Here is a 22440-nt window from a genome sequence, read left to right as displayed (position 1 = left end):
TCCGGATTCTTAGGATGCATGCATCATTTAAATAGCATACTTCCAAAGAGACCCGAAGCAGCTTTATTTTGGCAGTCTGTGACAGTTTCTTTCTCCTCCTCTCACTTCTTCCCTTTACCTTCAGCTGACTTCCATTGCTGCAAATGGTGTTCAAGGTGCAAAAGAAGTTTGCACTGAACTCAGGAGAGAGCAGAGGAGCCTCAGGCAAAAACAAACTGTCAAAGACACTTCTCACATGTGTGTTTTTTCTCATTAATAACGTTTGCAGTCTTGAGCTAAGGGGCTGTTATTGTTGTTTTTAGTTTGTTGTTGCTGTTGTGTATATGTTTTTAACCTTTGTATTCTGTTTGCACTTGTTGCATCATTGTAAGCCGCCCTGATCGTTTGGAAGGGCGGGATACAAATAAAGATTTTATTATTATTATTATTATTATTGACCACAGCCTGATGTTGCTTGGCCACATGCGTCTTGGTGAAATGTTGGAAGGTATGGAAGACTTGTTGTTGCTATTACTGTTGTTGTTCTTGTTAGAGAGAATTTATGAAACAAAGACAAGCGAGAAAAAGACCTACAGGAACATAAGGCAGGAATGAAGACTGATCTTGCCAAGAGTTGCGCTCACTAGAGGTGTCCTTCAAAGGTTTATTGGGGTAAGAAGAAGGAGCAACCCATCTCAGGATGTTTCAGCTTTTCATTGTTGGGAAAGGCATGATATATAAGGAAGACTCTTGGTCCTATATTGGCCAACAAAATGTCCACAAATCCAGCACATAATCCACCAACAAAATCCAGGTGTGTCAGATTTGGCCAGTACCACTACTCATTTCCTCCAGAAACACAATCACATTCTGAAACCAAACAACTCTTATACTGTAGGCTCTTTGTATCTGCTGGGGTTTGGTTCTAGGACTGTTCCTGTGGATACCACAATCCATGGATGCTCAAGACTCATTAAATACAATGGCAATGTAAAATGCTATCCCTTATACAAAATGGCAAAACCAAGGCCTGCTTTTGGAAAATATATTTCAATCCATGGTTGGTTGAATCTGGGGATAAAGAATCCGTGGACAGAGAGGGCCAACTGTACCTGAATCACTTATTTTTATCTTCTACTTTGGTAGAAGTACTTGAGCTGATTTTATGAGATTCTCTGGCCTTTTATCCTTTCTTCTCTTAGGGGGAATATCCAAGGGTTACACAAATGCCGGGAGCATCTTTTTGTGGAGCTGCAGGAGGGGGATTCTCAGTGATCAATCTTTTAACCCACTGCCTTTGCTACTAAGGAAGTCCTGACGCTCTTTTGAAGACAGCTGAGGATGGACACATGTAAAACCAGCTACTTTTGCCCTCCCCTAGATGAACCTGGATCTTGTCAATATTGTCAATGGAGCCTTGCCAAGCTAGTTGGACTCTTTTTCTAAGCTCTTCCCTCAAAAACAGCAGCTGAGCTAACAGAGGTCTCTGAAGGCCTGGCTTTTGACAGGGGTTTGATCAATAGAACATGTCCCCCAGAACACACTATTTATCTTTGCTTCGTGGACAGTAGTGATCACAAAGAAGTCTGGCTTTTTTGTTTTTGAAGTTTTTCCACAAAAATGAAAGGGAAGGGATTTTGTACAGTGCATTGACCATACAAAAGAAACGGAGAAGGTTGGTTTAGAAATGGATGCTCATCTCAGTCACACTGAGAACTAGTCACACTTGTCAGAAGATGGTTGGACACTTACCATGACTAAAGTGATGAACCAAACTATGGATCTGATTACCTTTGTAATCAAAGACATGCTAGTTGTATAGAAAAGTATTAACTTTGATACTAGCCTTTCCTGCTGCCTCCCTCCTTGGTTGGCCTCTATTGGTTGGTGGGTTGCTATTTCAGACCTATATCTATACCTCCGGGATCTAAGTGACAGGCTTTGTTTCTCTCTGTGGCATATGAGCGCCTATCCTTTGCAGAATCCCAACACTACCTGAAGAGTTGGTAGCAGTTCTCTCAATTGTGTGCCGCGTAAGATCCACAATCCTGTCCACCTGGAACATCTTGAGGTCTTCCTCATCCAAGGCAATGTCTCCAAAAAAGGCAGCTGGAAAAGAGGAGAAGAATGTATGAGGAAGGAGTTTGGTTTTGATGCCTTTCTTTAAAGGGATGTTTTGCAAATGAATTGGAGAGAAGGGCGCACTCATTCCTTTGCATCTGTGTAAGAAATAACAAGGTCCCTTGAATAAGCTGAAGGAAAGGACACAGGATACCATGAAAGAAAGGACTTCCAAGGTATATGAGCAATAACGTATCAAAGTTCTAATAACAACAATAACAACAACCATCATAATCACATCTCCTGTTTTCACTCCCTTTAATCAGTGTGGTGCAATGGTTTGAGCATTGGAATAGGAAACTGGGAGACCAGTGTTAGAATCCAACAATTTCAAATTCTGAAGACCACTGAAGATGCAGATGTTAACTATTCAAACCACAGCCTCCGGTTTCTTTATTGCACCATGGACAGCCCCTAGTTTTTGGACCTCTTTCCACAATCCTGAGCATTAGGAACCCGCTCTCCATTTCTTTTCCACCAATATATCATTACTGATATTTCCTTCATAGATGCAAACATCCTCTCTAACCAAAATGTTATCCTCCAGCCATACAATAAGGAACAGCTCGAGGTTTTAAGCTCAAAGGCTGTGATGGATTGGCTTTGTTGTCTGAAAATAAATGCTAGGAGGGGAGCAACTAATCCAGGGATAATATTTGCTCTCTCCTTTTGGCAGCTTGGCCTTTTCAAAATCTCTGGATAAGAAAGGTGGGGGAATAAAATGTCCGGTTCAGCTCGGATGCACCTTTGAAAGAATGCAACTTTCCAGTCTCATCTCCCAATATATGAGAAAGCAATGCATGAAAAGAAAGGAGCTGCCATGATTGATCGCATTTGAGCATCGCCCCCTTAGCAGCTTACCAGCTCCGCTGGCAGCTACAATATATGAACATCTGGTTCTCATAAAGACTGATGCACGTCTCTGAGATTTTTTTTTTAATTACACAAATTGTTTTAACCTCAAGCTTCTTTTGCAAGTTGCCTTTCTAATACACCCCCCCCTTTTCTTTATTGACACACACACACACACACACACACAACTGAACCAATCTGAGCTCATACAGCCAAGGGATACTCAAATAACCTCCCATTCATCTGCCTCGCAAGAAGAATCAAAACCATATGCTCTTGCTGGAAGGAAAAAAAAGGACAACAAGGCCATCAGCCTTGGAGAACTTGGTTCCCCTCTCCCAGTCCAAATTCAAGGTTGTGTTGTTGTGGTTGTTGTTGCTGTTGTGTGCCTTCAAGTCGTTTCTGACTTATGGCAGTCCTACGGCAAATGTATCATGGAGTTTTCTTGGCAAGATTTGTTCCAAGGAGGTTTGCCATGGCCTTCCCCTTATGGGGTCCCATGATAGGGTCACCTTAGAGCCGCCATATGTTGAAAGTGACTTGAAGGCACACAACAATAACAGCCACAACAACAAATCCACCAGGACTTCTGCAGTGATGCACAACAGGTCAAAATATTTAAAACAACAGAGAAACGAAACAAAAACAAAATACTCTTTGGGTGCATCTGTACACTGCAGAAATAATCCAACTTCATAACGCTTTAGCTGTCATGGCTCCAATGCTAGGAATTCTAGGAGAGCTTTCAGGCAGAGAAAGCTAAATATCATACTAGACTACAGATCCCATCCTTCAATAGCATTGCACCATAGTAGTTAAAATAGTGTCAAACTGGATTATTTCTGCAGTGCAGATGCAGCCTTTAAAAGCAAACTAAAAATAGTCCTTAAAAATCATTTCAAATTGAACAATTAAAACAGGCGGAGTGGTTCCAAATGCCAAAGGCCATGAAGAACAAAACTGTTTGGCTTCCTATATGAATTTCAAAACAGATGGAGCCAGCCTAACTTCCTTTGGCAGCAAATTCTATAGATGCTGCTTCGGAGAAACCCCTGGCATGAGTCCACACCAACCTAGCCTTGCAAAGTGATGGGATATGCAACATGGCCTCTGGTGAACATTTCATATTTTCGACAGGCTTGAATGTGATAAGCAGGATCTATAAAAATGGGGTTTTGCAGGTACATTGATCTGGGACCTGGACAGCCAAAGAGCAGAATGAGAACAGTCTTGCTAAGAGGTGCACCATGCACTTCTTCCACAACCACTTTAGGAGCACCTTTCGCATACCTGCAGATTCTTCATTCCATTTAAAAGCATTGGGTCAATAACAGGCAAAGGCAAAATCTTGCACGGAGCAAAATGTACAATGGAAATAAAGGCTATGTGGCAAAGCAGCCCTGGAATGTGACACATGAGAATCGCTGGCGCACAGAATGGAAACAACTACAGCAAATGAGTGAAACCAGGCAGCAGAAAGAGGCCTCTTGGTACCCGGCTTCCAAAAATGCATCACTTGCATCCCAATTCCACAGTCATCTGTTGGCAACAACACAACTGCCACTCTCAGCAATTCCACTGCCTCTCTTGTGTTGTTGTATTTTAAAAAACCCAGCTATGGAGGTAGACAGCCACCCCCATAGAAACCATCTATCTGATCCTTAGGTATGGAGCAAATCATGTGTCTGATAGATCCAAAGCCACCATGCTGGCTGGTGGATTCTGGGAGCTATAGTACAAAGCTCCACCTATTAGCTCTGCATTTCAGCAGTCAGCTATCAGCTTGAACATGTTTTAAGGACACTTTGAATGGCATCTACAAAACCTTGTTAGCTGATTTTACTATAGTTTATTTCCCCCATCCCCTGAAAGCGGTCTAACAATGCTTCTTTGGCTGCTGCCACACTGCAGAATTAATGCGGTTTGGCACCGCTTTAACTCTCATGGCTCCATCCTATGGATCCCGGGATTTGTAGTTTGTCCTGGCCCCAGAGCTCTCTGGCTTAAAAAGCTCACTATCCCAGAACACTACAAATCCTAAAACTTGATAGTATTGAACCACAGCAGTTGAAGGGGTGTCAAGCTGTATTAATTCTGCAGTGCAGATGCAACCTTTGACAGCAGTTTTCACTGTTGTATACAGATGACATGTGAATCATGCCTCCAGCCTTTCAAGTACAGCTGCCTCTAAGTTGGAAAGAAAGAGCGGGCAGTTAAACAAGGTCAGGGTGCGGCCAAGACATTTCCATTTCCACTAATTATCTTTGGGCAAAGCCCACTGGAGAGATCTCTTGGGCAAACCCACTGAAATCAACAGAAGCTGAGCAAGGGCAATACCAGAAGCATATTCTGCCACACTCTACAATGCAGTTAGTGCTACTGAGCTGGAAAGAACTCCCCTATTTCGATGTAGAAACTGTCTGGGAAATCTTGCAAGCCTTTCCAAAACTGTTTCTTTCAAAATTCCCCTAGAATTTCCTCTAGCAAAGTGTGAAGATCTGAGTGCCCTTGTAATGGGGGGAAATCAGGGCAGCTTTGGGGCCAGAATACTCTGGGAGCAGCCCAAAGTAGACCTGTCTATTGAAGCCACTGAATTGACCTGGTCCGGTGTCAAAACCGCCCTTCTGTCCTTGTTTGGTCAGCAGAGCAACAGTTTTGCCAGCTGCATTTCAGGTTCAGGCTCTGAACTTTGAAACCTGACTTCTTCTTCTTTCTAAGATTACAGTTGCCAGAAACCATTAGCCAGCAGCTAGTCAAAGAAGCCACTTTGCCAAGCTCCACCTCATCTTAGCTTCAGCACCAAGCATTAACTGCAACAGAGCAACTACAGCCGTTTAAACTCAAAAACCCAGCTCCAGTTCTGCAGTCAGGTCCAGTCCCCCACCAAGGCCTTGACAGTGAGCTTGAGAAACCTTTGCATGCACTTGGTTTGGTGGGGCTGGATGCATGTGTGAACCTGTCCACTTGTTCAGTTCAAAGCACAAGGGGAAAGATAAGCTAAATTAAAAGAGAGGGGTTGGGGAGCGCTAGCTGTTTCCCTGGGCAAAGCCGAACTGCAGAGCCATGGTGCTTATGTGGATAAGGAATGGCGAGATTCACAGACAACTGACACAGCTGCACCATGAATGACCTCCTGAGTAATCTGAAGCAAAAGGGATTTGCAGAATTGGAAAGAAAGGCAGCCCGTTAAAGTACGGTTATAGCAGGAGCACGTCGAGGGGGAAAGCAAAAGGGACCAACAAGCTCCGACTAGCAAAGCAGTGTTAGAAACAATACCTGCAACGTCCTATAAAAAGACTCAGACAAATGAGAGTCTCGCACCTTATCGGAAGCATCTCAACCCACTCAGGATACGGACGCTGCGGGACTTTGGCTTTTCAACTTGCAGGAAACTAAACTTTGATGGCCTAAACACATGAGTTTGAACTTCTCATCCAAATGTTAATCAACTCATAAATTAACTGTTAAAATATCACCATTAGGACTTCTGCTTCCAATGCATCCGCTGGGTGAAAATCTACATTAAACAGTTTTGCATTCTGCCATAATTGTTTTTAAATCTCAAGTTCTCTCCATCCTGAAGATGAAGAAATAACGCTGAAAGTAGACAGATTTCAGCAAATTCGTCAAAAATGCACTGAAACGTAATTTTCTCCATTTGCACTGGCCCAACTCAATCTTTAACCAAAGAAATATTCACATTTTGGCAAATCCCAATCTAAAAGGAACGCAAACAAAAATTTAATCCTATCAACACAGGCAGAATAAACTTAGGTATGGATAGCAGCTGCTTACCTTGGAGAGATTGCAATCTCATTTTTGGCAGTAGATGGAGACAATAGGAAGAGGACAAGGAAGGGAAAGGTGTGGGTAGCACTGGATGGGTAATACCTTTTACATGTGTGCAGAAGACAGGTTACAGAAGAAGCAATGATGTGATAGCTGGCATAGCCCTTGTTGTTGTGGTTGCTGTGTGCCTTTCAAGCCATTTCCGATTCATGGTGATCCTAAGGTGAACCTATCATGGGGCTTTCTTGGTAAGATTTGTTCAGAGGGGCTTTGCTTTTGCTTTTCTCTGATGCTGAGAGAGTATGACTTTGTCCAAAGGCATTCACTGAGTTTCTATGACAGAGCAGGAATTTGAATCCTCATTTCCAGGTTCGTAGTCCAGTGCTCAAAGCACTACACCACACTGGTTCTCCTGGAAACTTTGCTTGTTTCCAAATAGTTCTGATGTTAGAATGAGTTAAATAATAATCTGGTATGTGTAGACTGGGAGTGGAAGCCAGTATGGCACAGCAGTTTGAGCATTGGACTATGACTCTGGAGATCAGGGTTTGAATCCCCACTCAGTCATGGAAACCCACTGGATAACCATGGGCAAGTCACACACTCTCAGCCTCAGAAAATCCCATGATAGGTTTGCCTCCATAAGTTGGAAACAACTTGAAGGTATACAACAACAACACATGTGTACTGAGAACTAGCCACAATAGTGAAGTGTACTTTACATTTAGGGTTCATTTTAGCATGCAAGGGCTAACGTCCCAACTGTACACATATTTACTCAGAAACAAGTCGCTCTGAATTCAAAGCAGGTAAACGGGAAGAGAACTGCAGGAGGAATGTGGAAGAAGAAGGCTAGCGCCTCTCAAATATCTGGGACCTCAGCTGCACTGCAGAATTAATATAGTTTCACATCATTTTAACTGCCATGACTCAGTTCTGGGATTTGTGGTTTTGTGAGCTATTTAGTCTTCTCTGTCAAATAGAGCTCCAGGGCCACAACAAACTACAAATCCCAAGGTTCCATAAAATGGAGCCATGCCACTTAAAAGCAGAGTCAAACTGCTTTATTGCTGCTGTGCAGATGAAGCCTGGGAGGGAGTTCCATGCCATGAGGAGGAGTAATATAGGCCTTAAACAAAGCTAGCACGCAGAGAGAGACAGAATGACAATAGAAATCTTCTGGCAGCCTAAAAGCCATCCCATTTCTTGTGTCTTAAGCTCTCTTGGACTAAAGATTACTTCATTGGATTAATGAAGCATTATCCTTAGTTGGCAGATAAGAATACACATGAGGTTGGGGTGGGTGGGTTGTAAACAGTGGGGCCAAAAGGCCATGAACTGCAAGAGGTACAGTGCGTGACATTACTGCCAGCTGAGAATGGTCACTGTGCTTATCTTGTGTACACAATACAGAGTGTACTTGCAACAAAGCTCTTTCTTCTCCATTTGTTGCAACAGATCAACAGCACTACTCCCTCGGAGTTTAACAGAACAGCTCCAATGGTGCCAGGGTTAAGGGTAGGGGTGCCTTGTGCTGTACATGCAATTTCCTCCCTCCTTGGAATAAAAGATCACTATTGAGTGGGGGGGGGGGAATTGCACTGTAAGGAAATGAGCAGCATTGGCATCAACATAGTGTAGTAACTCATACTGTCATCCCTTAGCCACCTGCCTCTGCGCTAGTCAGGCCACCTCTGTTGTGGAGTTTCCCGCTTGCCCAGTAGCTCTGCCAGATCGAGAAGAGCCTGCTGGGTGGCCAATGGATGGCAGAGGCAGGTGGCCAGGAGAGTCTTACAATGGATGGGAGTGACTGCCCACCAGGTGTTCATTCACCTCTGAGGTGTCGCCTTGTGCGATCTGCACCCTCGCAAACCCTAGTGATGCTCCTGGGCACAATAGATAAAATAGTACTGAAGAATATTTGCTTTTTGTTGTTGTCTGCCTTCAAGTGGTTTCCGACTTATGGGTACCCTGTCATGGGGTTTTCTTGGCAAGATTTATTCAGAGGAGGTTTGCCATTGCCTTCCCCGGAGGCTAAGAGCATGCGACTTGCCGAACGTCACCCAGTGGGTTTCAGGTCCGAGCTGTGAATTGATGTGGTCTGGCACCCCCGCACCCCTGCGTGATGCCCCTGGGCACCATAAAATGTCATCAGTACTGAAGTACTGTATAGGACTTTCTATTTGGAAATGCAAGAGATTCTAGAAGATATAGCATAACTTGTAGTCCGGAAGCAAAACACGTAATGAAATTGCCCTGATATGACTTGTAACATGAATGTCAGAAAACTGGGCAGATTCTGTCTATGGGTGGCACGGGGATTTGGCTCACATGGGAATTTTTCTGTGGTTTCCTTTAGATGGAACTGGCATCTGGTTCAGAATTCGGATTCCCCCAAATGAGCAGCCTTCTTGTCATTTTAAACAATCTTTTCTTGCTCTGACAACTCTAGAACAAACAAACTTTTGAGAATTCAGAGTGTTTCCCCAGAAAGGCTCAAGAAATGGTGGTGTTTTTTCTTATGTGCCTTCAAACCAATGCCAACCTATGGCAATCCTCCTTGCTAGGAGCTTTGTCACTGACTTCCTTTTAGGCTGAGAGAGTGTGACTTGCACAAGGAAAGCCAGTGGGTTTCCACAGTTGAGTGGGGATTTGAAACCTGGTCTAGCAACATCCCAGTCTGACAAACCAGCAGGCAAGGCTGGCTTGAAGAAAGGTTGCAAAAGGAAAGGAAAAGAAAAGAAAAACAAGTAGCAGTCCTGTTGCTTCTGTGTGGGACCACTGGCTATGGAATGCATAGAAATGTGTGTGAGAGAGAAACTACTAAACAGGGATCAGTGTTGCAAATGCAGCCAAAAGATATAAATAAGGAAAATACAAAGATGGTAAATAGGAATGGGGAGAGGGAGAAAGACTGGATTTATAATGTGTCTGAGAAATGTCAATGACCAAATTGGGAATAGCCTGGAAAAAATCCAAAACCTGTGTAAGCTCAAGTCTGCTTTGACTGGAGAATCATTTACACCAGTACGCATCTGGCCTTTGGATTTCCAAAACTACGCAGCTTAAGGGATGGTGGTTTCACCCCCCATTAAACCAGGGGGTTCCTACAGACTCCAGCTTCTCTCCTTCCATCCTGGTCTGCTAGTGTTCCAGCCAAGCCTGAAGGAAAGCCAATATGTTCCCCTTAGGGTTGCCAATAGGTCAGGACTGTCCCAGATCCTGAGATTTAAGGACTAAGGATGACCCTTTACCATGTCACAAGACACTTGCTGTTATCTTTGAGCATGATGCCTTAACCATCAACCATGGATGCACAGAGTACACTACTCAACTAAAAAACATCACCTCTAAATAATGAGGAAAAAATGAATATACACAAATTATGAATCTTGTAGGTTTGCAATTTTCTACTCCCCATTACATTTACTCAGCCTATGTGATTTGCATAGTAGGCATAACCAAGCAGCCACTGCCTTCAGATGGAACTGGCATCTGGTTCAGAATTCAGATCCCCCAAATCAGCAGCCTTGAAGATCTATCAAATGCACCATCATTTAACAGACGAAGCTGCTCCAGGAATGAAATATTGTTCTGTGCCATTTTTGGTATTGCTTCCAATTGTCCATCTCTACTGGTGACTCCATGTCCACTTACTACTGTACTAATGCACTTACTAATGCATATGAGAGAAGAGGAGATCAGAGAACTAACACATAAATAAGGTCTGACTTTTCCATGATGCACAGAGAGGAGAAAAAACACATTACACAGACTCTGCAATGCATGTGTACAAAGATTGGATCTTTAAGAAGCTGCATTGGGGCCAATTGAGAACAATGGAGATGTCACTCAGTGAGCCAAACTATGAACCATGACAGGGTCAGTTTACTCATCACTTGCTGTAGCCTATTCCCCCATTTTAACAAAACAAATAGATACTCATCACTTTCTGCACATGTTTTCTTAAAACCTTGTAAAGTTGAATGGAGAGCCAGCGCAGCATATTGTTTGATCGTTGGATTATGGGTGCATCTCCACTGTGGAAATAATAAAGTATGATTGCATTATTTCTACAATGTAGATGGCATCCTAAGTGAATTAAAACGCAGCTTTTTAATGTCGATTATAAAATTCCCTCTGATTTCTAGGAGGCCAGCTCCTCACAAGTGGCTTCAATAAAAGAACAAGATACTGTAGATGATAAGCCCAAGAGGGCCCCGAAATCCCTGCAAGCTGCCCACTGCCTAACCAGGACTTCACACAACCAGAGATGAGCCAGGACCTCAACTGCTGTCTCAAGTTTAAAATGAAGTTAGCTTATCTCCCCTAACAGGAATTAGCTAATTTGAGTCAGGAACAAGCTCCTTATCTACTAATGCTTGATCCCTTTTTACTCCTGGTCAAGCTGAAAGAAAAGAGCAATTGAAAACAAAGCCAGTGTGTCAGGGAACCAGGTCCTGGGTCAGGTTCAAGACTGCAGGGACAGGCAACAGTTCAGATCCAGAGGCTACAGATCATGCAGAGCATTTTTAAAAACTGCATTATGATAACAGTTGAAGCTTACATTTTTCCCACTAGGAATAAAGAAAGCTGCGTAAACTGGATTCCGGTACATTATGCCTCCATTAAAGTCACAGAGACCTTTGCCAAGGCAGAAAATGCATCAACCCTTCCTTCAGATACTGAAGACAATACTGACCAATTTAGAGAAATTGTTGTATATTGTTAGAAGAAAATATATGCAGAACACTTTTAATGCTAAATGCTAAGTGTTACAAACAGCAGACATCATTATTCTATTGTATTAATAATGTTTAATTCTCTAGTGTAGTCAGAATAATGAGATTGACAATGGCTACTATCTGCCCATGTTTCACTATTTGCTTCAATACTTTCTTGTAGACCCCTGTAGGTTCTCAACCTTTGGTCCTCCAGACATTTTGGACTTCAGCTCCCATAATTCCTGACCGTTGTCCATGGTGCCTGAGACTTCTGGGATCTGAAGTCCAAAACAAACAGAGGACCAACGGTGGCGAACCATTGCTGCAGGTGCTTGTCAGGCTGAATTTAGCTGTTGCGTTGCTTAATCCAGGTTATCACAGCACCAAAGCAATTGTTATCTCGGGCGCAAGGCACATCTCTTGTCAAGATAAGCAGCTGGGTACCTGTGGAAACCTGTTCGGAGCTCACAGCTGGGCTTCAACAATTCAGGGAAAACTACTTCGGTTTCATTTAATTTTTTACTATAACTCCCACACTCCACCAGTGAGTATGGTAACTGACCATACTGGGGGACGCTGGAAATTTTAGTCCCCAAAGGTAATATTTTGGGTGTTTACATGGTCAGGCAAATCAGCCTTCACAACAATAGACAGAAATTGGAGATACCATGGCATGGAAAGTCCACACTCTCTCAACCTCAGAGGATGGCAATGGCAAACCTGCTCTGAAGAAACTTGCCAAGTAAACCCTGCGATATGGTCACCTTAGGGTCACCATAAGTCAGAAATGACTTGAAGCCACACAACAACAACAACAACAGTTAATAACAGTAGTAGTAACAGTAACATTAGCAACAGAAATGTCATCGCGTTGCAACAGGAGTTTATGAGAGTTATACAGTCGGCCCTCTGTATCCACGGATTCAAGCATCCATGGCTTGAAAATATTTTTTAAAACTATACATTCCAATAAGCAAAACTTGATTTTGACATTTTATGTAAGGGACACCATTTTACTATGCCAGTGTATTTAATAGGACTTGAGCATCCACAGCTTTTGGTATCCACAGAGGGTCCAAACCCCAGCGGAGAGCAAGGGTCCATTGTATAATAGGGAATATCGACAGGTCATGATTCTCAAGGAGCACAAAACAGGCGAAAGGAAGAACCAAACTGAGTGAAGCAGAAGGGTGTTGGTAGTCAAAAATGTGGGAAAATCCTGTTCTGTGTACTTACAGCTTGGCTACAGCTGGGATCTCAGACACAGGAGAACACATCAAGAGATAAAAGCCTGTGGCTCTGACATGAGAACTCAGATGTGAAGAAGGACGCAAGCTGATAAGAGGAAGAAGGAGCCATGGACTTGGCAGCAATGCGCCAGTCCTGGAGGTTGAATCATCACACCTGATGGAGAAATGGCTGTCTTTGAAGATTTAGCACTTCCACAAGATGGGACAAATGTCTTGGCAAATGGAAAGGGCATCATGAAGGGACTGGGTTGGTGGTGCAGAAGAAACAGGGAGCATTGATTCTCCAAAACAGCCTTGCAGATAATTGCAAGATAACATCTCAGCCAAATTGGCTACTGAGATAACACAAGCAGTTATTTCTGCACTATGCATTTATCCCTCTCTCATACAGCACTGTCTTCAGTTTGCGACTCTCCCATACTTTTCCCAACCACTTCCTTCATTTTTCTTTTTCTTTTTGCAAAAAAGTCTATTAACAAGAGAAAGGCAGAATAGCCATTTATGAAACATTTATGAAACAACTGGCTTGTTCCCCTCCTTTGAAAAATCTTCCAAGAGAAATTGGTAGCATTAGCTTTTGGAGACCTGAGCCTCCTTCCTCAGATACACAACACAGCAATGTCTTTGAATTTGAAAATGTGGTTATTACTTTATTTGCTTATTTCTTTGTTAGAACCGATGATAGATAACGGCTGACGAAAGAAAGATGCGCTTGCATTGGGGAAAAGATTCAGCTACAAACTGCCAAAATGTTCTGCTTTTAGACAGTGATGAAACCAGGGCTCTGTGAATTCACCAGCTGTCCATCTCTGGATGATGACTCTATCTTCTCAGTTAAAAGGACTGAACCATTACAAAATTATTAGAGTGCAACATTGTGAACCCATTTCAAAGGAAAAATGTGTGCGGATGGTGCAGTGTAGTCTATTTCTCTGGAATAAGGCTGTGAACTTGAGCCATCTTGTTGCTTTTGGTCTCTTCCCATCTGCTTCAGCATCCGCCTCCTTCATGTCTTAAAAGACTCTGGTTGCCATGTCTGAAAAATTATGAAATGGCTAGTTCTTCTCAAGAGGCTATTGAGAACACTTGGCAATGGCAAATTTGGTTTCGAATAGACATGATGAGTTCAGGGAGACAATTTGTAGGCCCAAAATACTATCTAGGAATTCCACAACAGTGGGCCATGGCAATTGAAGTAGTATCAAACTGTAATACTTTTGCAGTGCAGATTAGACCTGAATTTTATTGTTGTGTGCCTTCAAGTCATTTCTGACCTATGGCAATCCTAAGGCATACCCATCACAGAATTTTCTTAGCAAGTTTATTCAAAAGGGGTTTGCTGTTGCCATCTTCTAAGGCTGAGAGAATGTGACTTGCCCAGGGTCACCCAGTGCATTTCCATGGCCAAGCTAGGATTCAAACCCTGGTCTCCAGAGTCATAGTCCAATGCTCAAACCACTATGCGATGCTGGCTCTCAGACCTGAATTCATCTGGGACCAAATTCAGAGGCATGATGTGCCAACGGTTTTGCTTTAGATGTATTTTTCCAACCTGTATTAGTAATTTCACTGTAGTTTTTTTTTAAAAAAAGGGTGGGGATAACATAAAAGGATCCTAAAAGCTACTTTCCACATTCAAACCTGAAAATAATTCCAATGGTTGATCCTCGAAGCTTGGTTAGAAACCATCCCCGATGCCAAAATGGTTTCCCTGCTGCCAGGCAATGATTAAACGGAGCTGCCTTCAGCTCAGAAGCTGGCAGCCCACCGACAAGATGGTCTGATAGGAGTAGGATGGGGGTTTGAGATGGGGGAGTTTGGGGGCACATATGTAGCAAGAGGAAGAGACTGGGGACAAATGCCAGGCGGTGACAGCAGGCCAGATTGTATCAGTGGGGTTCTCTTTCGGATTAAATTAGATGCAAATTACAGGCGACCTGCAAATGTCATCAGCTAGCACCAGACGTTTCGTACTTTCCTCCCTGGAAAAAAACGAAAAGGCCCTTCTGGGATTAAACTGGCTGACCTTCGACTCCATCAAGTATACAGTGTGATTTTGGCCTGAAGCTTTTATTTGAACCGGCTAGGAATAAAGACGGCTCCGCTCTGCCTTTAATCGGTTCTACTGCCAGGCTAACTGTTTTATCTTGTTAAAAACAACACCAAAACAGACTTCTTCTTTTTTTGCCAAACTGTTCTTGGAGGAGCGGCAAGCCAAGATGACCAGATAAAGCCCACGGATCAAACCATTCATATCATTTTTCTCAGCTGGGAGAGGAAGTTTTGCAGAACAGCAGGGTCAAAGGTGGAACAAGATCATCTGGAGTGTACAAGTCATTTAACTTTTGCTCCATTTGAGTCACAAGACTGGGAAACGGCGGAAGGAAAAGAGCCACATCCATTTTTTAAGGAACATTTTGCTTCCCAAAGTTCAGTCACCCACCGCCTGCAATTTTAAAATCAACAGCGGAAAAAGCTTTAAAGCAGAGCAGCGTATTCCAAGTCACTGGGAAAACGCATCTTTAATTTTTTGCCCTTTTCAGCTGGCACAATACAAGCATGCCTCAGTTATCAATATTACCAATAAAGTTGTTCCTTTTTGCAAAGTCTTATTATACCTATACAACCCCCCTTTCCTTCTTGTTTTCTGTCTAGCTAGTTTTGTAACAGCATCAACATTGGAAGGACGGTGAAGGAGGGCTGGAGAACCTCAGACTTCACGTGCTGAGTTGCAGAAGTGTGTTTGCATAAGTAATATAAGAAAGACATGGAGAATAATGGTATTCTGCTTTAGCCAATCCTACTGTGGCTTTGTGGGCCACACTACAACAGGCAAGGTAAATACCGGCTCATGCACAACATTATTTAGAAACTTATTACCTTCCAGCTATGTATACAAAACAGAAATGAATTTCATGTTTAGACTTGGGTTCCGTCTCCAAGAGCTCTCAGTATGTATATGCAAATACATTGCAAAATTCAAAACATTTCTCTGGGTTTCAGATAAAGGAGCATTTCGGGTAAGGGAGACTCAACCTGTATTTGGTAGGACAGGTCACCAAACACCAAGAAAATGACTTGTTCACTTGGGTTTGCCCATCCATTGTTTTAGCAAGTACTTATTCATCGAAAATAAAACAAGAGTAGCTATTTCTCTCTGCAAAATATTGGGAACATCCATGCTTATTGCACTCAAGAAATCAGAAGAAGACTAGGCAGCTATGAAAGAACTAGACAAGATCCTAATACACAAAGATATACAACTGAATGTGAAAGTTAGAATCGTCCACTCCATCGTATTCGCCAGATGTACAGATGGAGGGTTGGATAGTGAAGAAAGAAGATAGGAAAAAAATCAATTCATTTGAGATATGGTGCAGGAGAAGACCATGGACAGCCAAAAAGACAAACAAATGGGTCCTAGAACATAAAATCACATGAAGTTGCAACATAGAGTTGGAAGAAACGCCCAAGGACCATCAAGTTGAACCCTTGCCATGCAGGAATGCACAATCAAAGCACTCCTGGCAGGTGGCATTTTCTTGTTGCTGACTTTCATACACACACACACACACACACACACACACACACACACATATACTCACACACACACTTTATTTTTCTTCTAACATAAGCATATGTGTCATAAACATAAGCATATCTATCCAATAATATACATTAGAATTTACTTAGTAACATAAAACACATTGCTGACTTTCAACAGATTGCAGCAAGGGAGCTACTATATGAAACCCCAAACCTTCGTATGCACCGGAACAGCTCCCTTGCTGCGATCTATTGCAAATCAGCCCTCAACACAAGAAAATGCCATCTGATCTCAAACAGACCAAGCCTGAACTCTCCCCAGAAGAAAAGATGACAAAACTGAGGCTGTTGTACTTCGGCCACATCGTGGAAGGCATGAATCACTGGAAAAGACAATAATGCTAGGGAAGGCAGAAGGCAGAGAAAGAGAGGAAGACTACATGCCAGATGGATAAACTCAAACAGGGAAGTCATGGGCCCAAATCTGCAGGATCTGAGCAGAGCAATGGAGGACAGAGGATCTTGGAGATGTCTCATCCATGGGGTCACCATAAGTTTGGGTTGACTTAAAGGTAGCTAACTACAAAATGAGCCTGGAACTGCATGCGGCTTCTTGGTCTCTCATTACCTTGCTTTCTGTGCAGACTCCTCAACACAGAAGCAACGCAGAGAGAACTGCAGAATGGAGGAGGATTTTTGCTAAAGAAGCTGCTGTGTCAGAACCACAGGGAATTCTCTCTGAACCATAAGGAACCAGGTTTGACCGACTTTTTCCGACAGTTGGAAGATAGCTTAATCCTCCATTGACGTTTAACTTCTTTAAAAAAATGTATATATATAATTTTCTTGGAATGATGATGTAATATCAGGACTGCACTTTGTGCAAACAAGGCTTTTATTATGACACCGAGCCACCTCTGGAGCGCCCAAATGGAGAAGAGGCAGCCCTGGCACCAGCCCTTTTGGGCAAACATCAAAGTCGTTCCTTCCTCCTGGTTGCCCTTTCAAATCTTTCAGGCCGTCAACTGAGCATCCACAAAGAGAGAGAGAGGGAGAGAAAAAATCAATCTCCCCTCAGTTGCTCGGAAAGGTTTGCTTTGGCAAATCATTTATAACAGCTCAGTTGCGCCAAACTGGAGATGATCTTAAGGGCAACACAAACCGTGCTGCTTCAGTGAAGGAATTTCTCTTTTAGTAATCTCAGAAAACACCTGGAAAAGTGCGGTTTCAGAACACACTCAATTACAATGGCAATACCACAGAGTATGTTACTCTGTGCTCAACCTGCAAGCATGAACAATAAAACAAAATAAATCACCAGAAATAGCACACAACAACAGGAGTAAGTTCTTTAGTACAGTTGGCCCTCCGTATCCACAGATGTTTTAATCCACGGATTCAAGCATCCATGGCTTGAAAATATTTCCCCAAAATATATACATTCCAATAAGCAAACCTGGATTATGCCATTTTATATAAGAGGTACCATTTTACTGTATCATTGTATATAAAATGGTGCATCCATGGCGCATCCACAGATTTTATTATCCATGAGAGATCCTGGAACCAAACCCCAGCGAATCCCGAGGGCCCACTGTAGATGATTTTTAAAGACTGTATATATATATATATATATATTATTTACTGATGATAAGATACATCGTTTTTGTGGGTTTTTTCAGCTATGTGGCCATGTTCTAGTAGAGTTTATTCCTGACATTTTGCCAGCATCTGTGGCTGGCATCTTCTGAGAAGATTCTCTGAAGATGCCAACCACAGATACTGGCAAAATGTCAGGAATAAACTCTACTAGAACAAGGCCACATAGCCCGAAAAACCCACAAAACATTATGGATGCTGGCCATGAAAGCCTTCAACTTCACATAAGAATTAAGATAGATAGATAGATAGATAGATAGATAGATAGATAGATAGATAGACAGACAGACAGACAGACAGACAGACAGACAGATAGAGGGAAAGGCAATCCTTCAATTCACCTGGCCCCAAGCCATCTAGGGCTTTAAAGGTTAATACCAGCACTTTAAATTCACCCCAGAAACAGACTGGAAGTCAGAGCAGATGGCAAAGCAGGAATTTATAACTTCCTGGACCCAGCTGGACTCTACCCTCACCATTAATGTAATAAGCCAAGACACGCAAGGGTCAAGAATACAAGCGGTCGGCTGGGTTTGGCCAAGTACCATTGCCCACATCCTCAGTAACTACAAATCATCCAACAAAACTGGGCCAGATGGTGCTTGGGTCACCTTCACTAACAGAACTGTATTAACTGTGTGGAGTTTAAAGCTGAGGCAGATGTGTGCAACGTTACCTTCAAGTGTCTCGCTTGTTCACTGTAGGTGAACATCCAAACTTAGATCTCTCTGAGACAGAATTCAACAAGCCTGTTGCCACTTAGAAAATCTCCGCTGGATGACCCTGCAGTGCATCTACAAAGCAGAAATAATGCACTTTGGCACCACTTTAAACTGCCATAGCTTCATCCTGGGATTTGAAGTTTGGTGAGGCCCCAGCACTTTTTGACGGAGAAGGCTGAATTCCTTGTGAGGCTACAAATCCCAAGATTAAAATGGACTGCCAAAACTGCATTATTTCCATGGTGTAAATGCCTGGGAAGACACAAATGGGTGGGAAATAACTTTTTATTTGCTTCCATCACCATCACAGAATTGGTTCAATAATGGGCTCCCCTTGTGTGCCGTTGCACTTGGCAAAAGTCTTTATCTACCTCTGATCCTGCTATCTTGTTCTGAAGTCAGGTGTATACCAAGGTGGTGCCCAGGTACATCTCTCCTTAGTGTGAAGAGCATTAAAGAACATTGGACTTGTTCATAATAGAAAAGGCCAAACTTTCCTGCAGATGGACTGGATGAACAAGCCGATACGTAATAAAATACTGCCTCCACAGTTGCTCAGAAAGTGAAAGGAAAATATACAGATAAACAGAAGCTACGTTGGCTACATTTCCGAGGAAGGAACTGGCAAAACCACCTCTGAGTATTCGTTGCCTAAGAAAACCCTAGGAAATTCATGGGGTTGCCATAAGTCAACAGGCACAGACTTCAAAGCACATACACACATACATTACTAATTTTGCCATGTTTGCAAAACACACATACACCGAAAGCACATAACAGTACTAGGCTGTTTTTACCCTGAGCTCGGCTGTTTTATGGTCTACGGCTGGCCGGCTGGCTTTTTATAGGAAGGTTTTTAAAGGTAATCACTGTAACTACAAGGGCTGGTTTGTATTTGTTTTCTGTCTGGGATAGTGACCTATGATTTACATCTAAATAAGTGTCCTTTCAGACATCTGTTGGGGAACTAACACAGCCAGACAAAAGCATCAAAAGAAGCTCCTTGGGGGGACAGAGAGGAGACAGTTTTTACGATCCAGAAAGTCACAAAACTTGAACCGAAGAAGAGAGGCCACTAGACCTGCAAAAGGATGGAAACGCTCGAACGGCTCCCTTGCATGTTGCAGGGAAATCTCACATCCTGCATCTTGAAGGCAGGGCAGATCTACTCCAATTCAATGAGTGGCAATTTACTTGTCAGCCCTGGAAAATATAGTAAAAGCAACGACGAGGCGACACCTCTCATTTGCTTTGCGAAAACCACACTCCGGGCGGTTGTACAACAGGTAAAGCATTGGCTTTCTCCTCCATGCATTTGGCCCTTTTGGATACCTGCCAATTTTGGGCAGAAAGATGCCCTCCATCCTGAGGCTTTCGAAAAAGAGCAGCTGGGGGCGATCACAAAAGGCAAGGGGCTCAATCCTCTTTGTTTTCCTCCCTGGGTAATTCCTTCCAACCTCTCCATCTGGCTGTGCAAAGTGCGGATTGGTCAGCCTTTGTGGCGAACCCATTTTAGACCCACTTCCCAGGTTCACCCTTTGGAAGTTTCCCCCATGGGAGCGAATGGCTTCCATTCTTTCCTAAAACATCAAGGGCTGCTCTTGGGTGCATCCCAGTTTGGAAAGGTTGAAACGCACCCTTGACCCAGGAGACCCTAGCAGTTGTGTGCATTGCAGACATGTTGTTTTTAATGGACAAATGTGGGTCGGTTTGTTTTTTGCAGTACACAGTGCCTGACACCCTCCACCAGGCAGAACAGCAAGTATTTCTTTCCCCAGCCTCTAATATATTTTGGACGAGACCTACGTGCCTAACCCAAGAAATGTTCCTAAGAGGAAAAGACTCCAAACTGAAGTTGTCTGCCCAGCTGAAAAGTCATCTATGGGCCGCTTCAGATACAGAAATGATGAACAGCAGTCACATTTTACACTTGGAAATGAATATATGCACACAGCAATTTCGCCTGGGAAAAAGGGCACTCACAGAGCTACAAGCAATGATTTCACACTTCTCTCTCTCTTTCTCTCTGTCTCTCTTCTTTCTTTAATTTTTCAAACAGGTCAAATTTCGGCATTAAAGAAAGGTTAAAGCGCCTTTAAAGCATCCCGCAAATAAAGAGAAAATGGTGAGTAATTGCACGGATGATTATCACATGCAATTGCGCAAATAAAGTGATATCTGAAATGCATTGTCGCTGAAATCCAGAAAGTAAAAAGATGCGTGTTAATGCTTCTTTGTGACCACTTTAATGGCGAGTTTTGTGTAACGTGTGAAATCGTTTCATGTAATTATGCGATTTTTCTGGGGTATGCACAGGATAAACTCCTGATCTCCTTCATGTGATAAACTCCTCAGAGGAGGGCAAAGGCAAACCTCCCCTGAACCAATCTCGCCAAGAAAACCTCACGATAGCTTCATTTTAGAGTTGAAGGCACACAACAACAACAAACAGGAAAAGTAGTGACATTTCTATAGAGTGCATGCAGGATGACAAATGATACATGTAGCTTGGGTAGAAGGCACACTGTCATTCATACCTGGTTCTTTTTTGGATGCATACCCAAACGTCCAAACTGACCTGCCTTGAACATTAACTGGTTCTATCCCTAGCCAAGAAAAGCCAATTATTTCAAATGCTGATTGCTATAAGGGAAACCCAGTTAGGAAAGCAATTGCTTCTCACCTCTCCCATCTGGCTCTTCAGAGGGTCTAATGGCTGGCCCTTGCGGCAAGCAAAAAGCCACTCTCTGCTCATAATATTATAAAGAAAAAAGAGACTAATGGGGCCAAGGATCAGCTTTTTAAAAAATTAAATTGGTAAACACACTAGATAAACTCTTAGGAAGGGCTAACCTTCCAATCGGGCTCAACAGTTTCTGACTTTGGAGTCCTGTTTCTATAACCCTGGGGAAAGCTATCTTCCATCCACCTCATCTTTGGGAGTTGCACCAAGCCTATGGTACTAATATGTGGTATGTATGTGATGGACTTTCTGATATATATTTTTATGACTATGGAAAAGTAATAATAAGAATACAATAAAATCTGACCATTTTACAGAATGGAAAGCAAGCAGAAAAGCCCAGGAGTTGCCATAGCTGGGCATGATTCCCCCGTTTATTCCGCACTGCAAAGTGGATGTGCTTAGAGAAAATATATTTCTGCCAGCTGCTCACTGGGGGGAAATACTAATAATGATAATAACAAGGCAAGCATAGAACCAGGAGATCAGCAGTTTCGACTTACTTCCCAAAGTCGTTAAATATGTGAGGAATGTCCCTCGCCCGCTCTCCCCCTCATGGCTCATGCCAGCCCAGCTGCTCCATATATAACAAAGCACGCTGCTGGCTGTAAAGAATAAATAAATGGAACTGCGGAGGGGATGAATGTGCCAAGTTCAGACAAAAGAACAGAGGCTCCACTTCAAGAGGAGCTGGCTGACCTGGAGCCCAAACATGAAGGAAGGACTGGACAGCTATGTAGTAACCAAGTTCTTTCATTTATTTATCTTTAACTGCAAATACTGCAAATATAACATAGGTGTCCTCTAATACTGCCACAACATTGACGCTTCAGTTGATCTTCCAGTATCGCACTACACTGTTGCGTGTGTGAGCATCATGTGCCTTTGAGTCATTTGTGACTTATGGTGGCCCTAAGGCAAACAGATCATGGGGTTTTCTTGGCATGTTTTGTTCAGAGGAGGTTTGCCATTGGCTTCCCCTGAGGCTGAGAGTGTGTGACTTACCCAAGGTCACCTAGTGGGTTTCCATGACCGGATTCAAACCCTGGTTGCAT

General features: G+C 43.0%; 1 protein-coding gene across 1 annotated transcript in view; it reads right to left on the bottom strand.

Moving 5' to 3' along the window:
• The window catches only part of BMP1 (bone morphogenetic protein 1), a 94353-nt gene that overhangs the window by 50792 nt on the left and 21121 nt on the right, over nucleotides 1-22440 (bottom strand). The window contains exon 2 of the mRNA XM_089538015.1: nucleotides 1975-2088. Coding sequence (XP_089394141.1) covers nucleotides 1975-2088 — 114 coding nt within the window. The remainder of the gene's footprint in view (nucleotides 1-1974; nucleotides 2089-22440) is intronic.

The sequence above is a fragment of the Sceloporus occidentalis genome, unplaced genomic scaffold, assembly GCF_023333645.1.
Source record: "Sceloporus occidentalis isolate IW3139 unplaced genomic scaffold, rSceOcc1.0.p SCAF_9, whole genome shotgun sequence".
NCBI classification, from domain to species: domain Eukaryota; kingdom Metazoa; phylum Chordata; class Lepidosauria; order Squamata; family Phrynosomatidae; genus Sceloporus; species Sceloporus occidentalis.
Note: the sequence above shows the minus strand (reverse complement) of the source record. Positions and strands in the feature narration are given on the sequence as shown.